We start from the raw sequence: 7,815 nt of genomic DNA, 5'->3' as shown, positions 1-7,815 counted from the left end.
TCTCGACGGATCGAACTCATCGCGCCGAGGAGGACGTCTAGTCTCTTGACCCGAATAGTGAAGTAGATCGGTGCTTGAAAGAAATTCGGTCGAAAACGTCCATTGCGGGCGAACACGGGGTGGTGTTTGAAATTTCAATGAGTTTGGCTTCGATGCCAACAGAACATATAAGATGAACGTATGCAAAATAAAAATATAGACATACACGCATGTATGTACATATTTGTATGTTATACACAAACTGATGAATAGGTAAATTTCAAGTGTTTTCCAACACACGCTGTGATAATAAATGTAGCTGTCGTAAAAATGAAACTATCGATTTATGTATCTGCGCGCATGAAGGACGACGTTGCCGTAAAATCTGTAACGATGCTCCGCATCCTAAAATAAGCATTCATTAAGGTACGACCCAAATTTTCGATTCTAAATTAAAGTTCAGTTACTGACCACGTGGTGAACTGACCAGGTCACTCGCTACCATAGAAACCAACGGTCACAACACGGGAATACCTATAAAGAACCATAATGGCTGATACCACGGCAAGGTCGTCACGTGTCAAATTCTAATCTTCACCTCGCGTTGATCGTACGAGCCATCAGGAAGCAAATTACTTAGGGTGCGTTCGGGGAGACGCTATTAACGCTATTTGTGTCATTCTATCTTTATCATTCATTGTACGTAAAACAAAGATAGAATGGCGCTAATAGTAGCTTCCCGAATGCATCCTTATTATTACCCCATTAATACCAAAGGGACTATTTAACTAAAAAGTCGCGATATGCAATGTCCTTTAGACCCGAAGGCATTAACGGAATAAAATTATCATTATTCTTTTTTTACAACCTGATTCATTTAACTTGTCCTTGTATATAACTTGGTTCATCCGTTTAAACAATGTTCTTATATTTACGTTGTGTTAACATTAGTATTTGTTACAAAGAGATGACGAATTAATTGGATATCAGTTCAATATAAGAAACTTACTTGATCATGTACATTTTTCAATTTTAATATTTATTAAGTTCAATAAAAGGGACAGTTTATTACAATTTTCAAAATCGATTTGTAAACAATTTTAAATAAATAAATAAATAAATAAATTTGAAACTTCTCAGATATCTTTGGCTTATCTTTACGTAAATCTGAGTATCTTTACGCAAATAATATTAAAATCTTATTAATAAGTAAAACCTACTTGAAATTAATAACAAAATTTTGTTAACTATTAGGTATGTATAATTTTCTTTAAAAACGCATTATTGCGTTAATTATTAATTAATGAAATAAATATTTCGTGATAAACGTTTCTGCCGAACAAAAATTGCTTCTATGTCAGTTAGATGCAGCCGCGCAAGTGAGAGTTTATAGTAGATATGTATAGTTCATATCGCGCAAAATACTATATATATACATACGTACATACATATACATAGATACGTGCAACGAACTCGCGCCGTAACGCGGCAATGACTGAAAATCATTATTTCGTTAATTCACCATACTGCACATCGATCCGTTATTGCTCCGTTAATAATTCGCCGAGACCTTCGTTTTTCGTGATATTGCACCATCAATATTTAACCGTAACATCTCCGCCTTTTCGCGTTACGTGCACCTTCGGCATATCACACGTGTTTATTGTTTACGAGATCCAAATCGGTAATCGATCGAAGCACAGTGCATTATTACATGCATTTACTCATAAAATTTAACAAACGAATCGATATTATTCACATTCTTGTGCTTTATATTTTTTAATACAATCAGAGGAAAGAGCATGCAAATAAAAAAATGAAATTTATTTAATAATTTATAAATAATTTCTCTTTTTTTTTAACTTTTACCGACAAGTGAGAGTGACTAAATTTACATACATTACTTGAGCATAATGAAAAACAGTATCTCATCAAACATTAAAAAACTCCACTTTTATTGAAATGAGATCTTGTACCATAATTGTTTATTCCCTGTAACAGTATTCTGAAAAACTTTATTAATATTGAAAATTTATAATCCGATTTATGTATATAAATCGATTATAAATTTTTGCAAATTAATAAGTTATATATTTCAAGCAAAAGTTAAAAGTTATTAACATAAATTTACGTAATTAATAAAAAAAATCATATCGTTTTCACAATAAATACACATTAAATAAAATATTGAAGAGAAAATTAAATGAATAAATTAAAATAAAAAATAGAATTATACAAAATTGAGCAATATTAATGCTGTAAATGTGTTGACATTCATATGATGTCATATATTGGAACAATATGCAAGAATTTAGTCGAGCATCGTTCTAGTATAATATTCAATATGTATTTGATGTACTTACTTACCTTGTGTGTTATATAAATTACGCAACTAAATTTTGTTGTTTTCTCATTATTTTGGCGCCAGATTTCAAAAGTCAAAGTTTGATTGTCAAATGTTACTTCGGCCACGAGGTTGACTCGTTATGGCGACGGTGAAACGTACCTTTAGAGGGTGGGAAACGCACTGAACGCTCTACATTAGTACGAGTAAGTTCATGCAAGGGTTGCTTAGATACCACCGCGTCTCAGAAATGTGTCAACAAAAACATATTTATTTTATCAAACAAGTACAAAAGATTTATTCATTAAGTTTTAATTTAAAACGTTAAAAATTAAATAATGTCAAGTTTAGAGTATTTTTTGAAAAGCTTGACAAATGATTGAAATATAAAAAACCAATATTTTAATTAATAAAAATTTTAATTGTGTTAAAAGCTATATTTTTTCACAAGTTCCGTGTTTTAGATAAAATTAAAATTAATTATTAAAAATAGTCATTTAAATAAAAATTGAAAAAATTTTTTCCAAATAAAAAGATCCATCTAACAAATAATTACTATTACGAGGGTAAAACTGTTATTTCGAATATAATATATATATAATTGAAATTTTTGTTTTCAATTATATATTTGATAAGTATAAGAAACTGTACCTTGAAAAGTATGTATCTAAAAAGAGTAGGCAATTGGGGGTATAGCTCAGTGGTAGAGCATTCGACTGCAGATCGAGAGGTCCCCGGTTCAAACCCGGGTGCCCCCTGATGATTTTTTTAGTTCTGTATTACATGTATTCAAATTGAAAAGTAAATTCAGTTTCACAAGTTTAATTTTTGTTGTAGTATATACTTTAATATTTTAATAAATATAAGTATATAAATTTACTAAATAGTAAAATACATAAATTTCATTCATTTTAGTTCGCATTATTATCTATTATAGCAAAATTTTTTCTTTATATATTTTTTTTCTCAAAAGGTAAGAATATAAATGAATACTTATTATTTAACTTTTACTATTTATTATGAATTATAAAACTAATTGGTAAAAAACGTAAGTGTAAAAACATGTTTAATTTTTAAATAATATTAAGCTATATTCCTAATTTTTTTAGGGGAAAAATGAATAATACATAAAGAAATGCATAACACTTTTATTTTTTAATATTTTATTTATAATTTTATGTAGTAATCGATAAATTGTAAACGGATTATACAGTATGAATCTTGTAAAATTTTTTATAGATATAAAATTATGTCCAACAATAAAGCTATGTTATATAACAACAATAAAGAATGTTATATAACAAACATGTGTATGAAAATACACAAATTTCTCTATTCTAAATCTTTTTCTTTCTGCAATTGTCTTCACTTACACTACTTTCTTGCTATTCATATTTGAGTAATCTTACATAATCATATGAAATTATAAGTATAATATCTTCTATCTTTATTTCTCGTTCTTCTATATTAATTGCGTAAGTGTGAAGGCTAAGGAGAAACTTTAAGATAGAGAAAATATTTAACTTCAACATGTAATTTTAAAATAGACAAATGTACTGTAAAAAATATAGGTGTATAAAGTTATAAAATAAATTTAATTTTGTGCGTCTTTGAATATTTTTGAAGATATTAAGAAAAACAAGAGGTTCATCTAAGATTAAAATACTTAGTATCCTGTTATAGCTACTATACGTATTATTATAATTTCATATTTATACTAATATTGCTCTATTAGATTCAAAATTACTTTAATATTATATTAGTAGAGTCAATGTCAGTCTTTTAACATATGTAGTTTCTGCCAATATTAACATTATTTAGCATTATTAAAAATAAAATGTTTTGAGATTTAACTTTTCACAATTGTACCTCGCTTTCTTAGCATATTCAAACTCATTTTTTTATATAATTCTAATATATCAACAATGATTATCAGTGTTCAATTTTACATAATGAGTAATATCTTATAATACTTGGAAGACTTAATGATATAATCATTTATAATTCATATTTTGCTATCTATACAAATAAAAATGAGTTTAGTGGAATACATGTATATCCACACACACACACATATTTATATTTATATTTAATCTAATAAGGCAACTTGTAAAACTGGTATATAATCTGAAATATTTAAACTGGTTTTCGATCCATTTTGTAAATATATACTCATAAAGAAATAAAGAAATATATTATTTTGAAAAATACTTTGTCATATATGACAGCAATAGTAATGCAATAAAGAGATTTCGATATTTGTGCCTAACCTTAGGAAAATCGGTAATATTCCGCAATATGATTCAGCATATCTTGAAACGCGGTAGAAGGTGATGCACCAAATTTTTGTCTCCACAAATGCCTAGCAATGATATGTTGGCCCGATGTATGAGTAGCTTCTTGAACTTCTTCACAAATTTCGATAGCACTTTCCCAAATCGTTTCTTAAAATACACAAAGAAAATAATTACACGAAAACTATTTATATACATAGAGATAAACATACAAAAATATTATAACGTCAGTAAAGTAATTACCGAGATTGTTAAGCAGTTTACTTTTACCAGGTGGATCGAATTTCTGTAGTTGTTCGACACTGACAATTTTGTATTGCCTCAGACTCTGTAAAGATTCATAACTGCAGCAACGAGCACGATCATTTGCTACTATATAACTTCCTGGTATTGCGTGCCTTGTAATCTCCTTTAAAGCTTCTTTTACCATGTTACTCTTATCGACTCCTGTTTGTAGTTTATCCATTTTTTGTGGCTACAAAAATTATACAGTTTAAATAATTTAAAGTAATAAGACAGTGATAATTAGTTTAAATAGAATAATACTGATATATTTTTTTTATAATTAAAATAATTTCCATTGAAATATTACCTCTGGTATAGCCTCAATCATATGTAACCATATGCGAGGTGGTATAGTATTTGCTTCTGCGACACATATTATTGTGTGTGAATTATTATTACGTTTCTTAGCAGAATTTATATCTGGCTGATGCTCCATCATATAACCACCAGGAAATTCATCCACAATTAATATTGCACCTTCACCGCCTAATAACCAATCCTCTGGATGTTTTTTAACATAGATTGCAGAAACTTCATCACATCGCTCATATATCTTTCTAACAACATGTTTCTTTACATCTGCAATAATATGCACATATATTTAATGCCATACAACATTCTGATTAATATGAAACGTTTATATAAATATAAGAACCTAAATAAGAAGCAGTAATGTCACAAGGAATTTTTTGACACCATCCTAGTATCAATTGGAGGCACATTTTCAGGTCACATTTTATTCCAAAAAAGAAAGATTTTTCCCTTATGGACTGTTTTCTCGTACAGTCAGGACAAGACCAAATATATTTATCTACGATTCTTGCAGGGTTCCATGTTAAACTTCGTCCTCTACAATCAGCATGAGGACAGTTGGAAACTGTGCAAATCAAACTCATTTCTTTCAACCAACTACATAATTCTCCCTCGTGTCCCTGTTGTAGCATTGGTCGAACGACAACGTCAAACAATCCACTTTGATCGCTGAAACGTCCCAAGCATGTCCTGCAAAAGTTCGTATTATAAATTAAATGTGATACAATAATTCAATTTGTAATTTGAAAAGAAATGCCAATCGTATAACGCTTCATCTCGATAATTTATAAGAGTAAACTCCTGTCGTAATCAGCAAATGCCATTATACAAAATGTTATACACTTGTCATTAAAAATTTCATGAATTCGATTACCTTGAATTTTTGGCCTTTGCGTTTTTCATCATTAATTCTAAAATAATAGGCAGTGTGCTTAGCTTAACTTTTATGTTTAACAAATACGTAATAACGATGAATAAAAATTTGCTCACAGTAAACAAAAAGTGAACAAAAAAAAACAATTATAAGAACCTAACGCTAACAGGAAACGATCAAATGACTGTGGCGGAATCCATTGTCATCCACACATGTACATGTATATATACAATTGCACCTACACATATGTGTTAGTGAAAACGCAAGTAGCGCACTCGCTGTGCGTTGGCAACTTTGATAATGAAAAGCGCATGCGCGAAACAAGGCGGCCTCATTTGAAATCGAACACTAAAGATATCAATGCCTAATTGCTTGTGAATATAGATTAAAAAATAAAAAAATTAGAAAATTATGTCGAAAACTTTAAGTGAACTGAAATATTAATGTGCTGACTTACCTCTCAGTTTTCCTTTATGATCTTTTTCAAAAAACTGCATCTATATCCGCACTCAGAGGCTGACTGACTTTTATCTTTTTATTTTCATCGAGATTATATATATATATTTATATACTTATAAATAATTATAGATATTTATATAATTATCTTATAAAATTTAGACAACACGTTCAAATTATCTTCAATATATTTTGTGTCTTCTTTTTCCTTTTATTAAGAACACGTTTTACAAAGCAAAATCTTGTGATAGTGGAAGTTGTGGAGGCTGAATACTACAGAGTTAGTGTTGATAGATACATTTTAACAAGGTTCCGAAAAGGTGAGTGCGGATAAGGATATCGGCACATTAATATAAAAAGTACTCTTTGAGTGATAGCGTGAATATTAGGCCGACACAATCATTCATTTATTCGTTCATTCATACATTTATTCATTCGGTCGATCAGTCGATCAATCTGTCGAACAGATAGATAGGCAAACATTTTCCTACATACGCCGCACAAATACACTGCATACTTTCATATGTATGCACTTGAAAGCTATAAACGTATGATTCGTCTACATATAATTTTCTAGTGGAAAACAGTGCTAACAAAGATCACTGATATCATTCAAAATACTTTATACAATATAAACAGATTATCGCTTGATGCAATAAACACAATAGAGCTACCTTCCTGTTAATTAAACAATTAACGATTAATATCATTAAACAACAATTTATACAATTTGTTTAATCATCGGTTCAATCGTTAAGCATCATGCATAGATGCACCTTGTATTTATTTGATTTTCTAATAAGCGCACTCGCCATAAATTCTATAAATTTTATTTAACCGTCGTTTTAATAATCGTAACAAGAAGATAGCAACGGAAGAGCTTGTCAAGGAATACAGCACAATGATACATTCGTATATAAACAGTCTCTATAATTGATATTTCGACGAAAAATTTCTCACGCAAAGACTACATTGCACAAAAACGTATCAACGTAGTAGAAGAAGCGATAACTTTATTATAGATATTCGATTGCAAATTTATGTAATCGAAAGTTTGGTGATAAAGTTCAATCCTCAGTGAAATTATCTTTTTATAGGATCGCGACTGTCATTACTAACAATCCGTAAATACAGTTGGATCTTATAAAATATTAATAAACGGATATTGAGATATTCAAGAAAACGAGCACAGTCATCCTTTTTTATATTTCAAATATATTGCGTGCACACCACACACACGTACGCACGCACGCACACACGCGCACACACAC

General features: G+C 29.6%; 1 protein-coding gene and 1 non-coding gene across 2 annotated transcripts; one reads left to right on the top strand and one right to left on the bottom strand.

Annotated features, from left to right (window-relative positions):
* Window positions 1-3,009: 3,009 nt before the first annotated feature.
* TRNAC-GCA (transfer RNA cysteine (anticodon GCA)) lies at window positions 3,010-3,081 on the top strand. Its single transcript has one exon. It is a non-coding gene; the product is annotated as a tRNA-Cys (tRNA).
* A 1,474-nt stretch (window positions 3,082-4,555) lies between these two features.
* On the bottom strand, window positions 4,556-6,292 carry LOC108722657 (uncharacterized). The gene is made up of 5 exons (XM_018447864.1): window positions 6,089-6,292; window positions 5,558-5,904; window positions 5,210-5,481; window positions 4,861-5,092; window positions 4,556-4,767 (listed from the first exon to the last, which is right to left on the bottom strand). Exons 1-5 carry the CDS (start codon window positions 6,118-6,120, stop codon window positions 4,595-4,597), a joined length of 1,056 nt encoding a protein of 351 aa, XP_018303366.1. The 5' UTR covers window positions 6,121-6,292; the 3' UTR covers window positions 4,556-4,594.
* Window positions 6,293-7,815: the final 1,523 nt, after the last annotated feature.

The sequence above is a fragment of the Mycetomoellerius zeteki genome, unplaced genomic scaffold, assembly GCF_001594055.1.
Source record: "Mycetomoellerius zeteki isolate Tzet28-1 unplaced genomic scaffold, Tzet1.0 scaffold212, whole genome shotgun sequence".
Taxonomy (NCBI): domain Eukaryota; kingdom Metazoa; phylum Arthropoda; class Insecta; order Hymenoptera; family Formicidae; genus Mycetomoellerius; species Mycetomoellerius zeteki.
The sequence above is the reverse complement of the archived record's forward strand: the minus strand, read 5'-3'. Positions and strand labels throughout refer to the sequence as shown.

Coding starts and splice junctions, on each gene's coding strand:
- LOC108722657 (XM_018447864.1), bottom strand. CDS start 6,120: ATGATGAAAAACGCAAAGGCCAAAAATTCAAG. Junction 5,905..6,088: donor GCAAAGGCCAAAAATTCAAG/GTAATCGAATTC, acceptor GAACTTTTGCAG/GACATGCTTGGGACGTTTCA. Junction 4,768..4,860: donor TAAACTGCTTAACAATCTCG/GTAATTACTTTA, acceptor GTGTATTTTAAG/AAACGATTTGGGAAAGTGCT.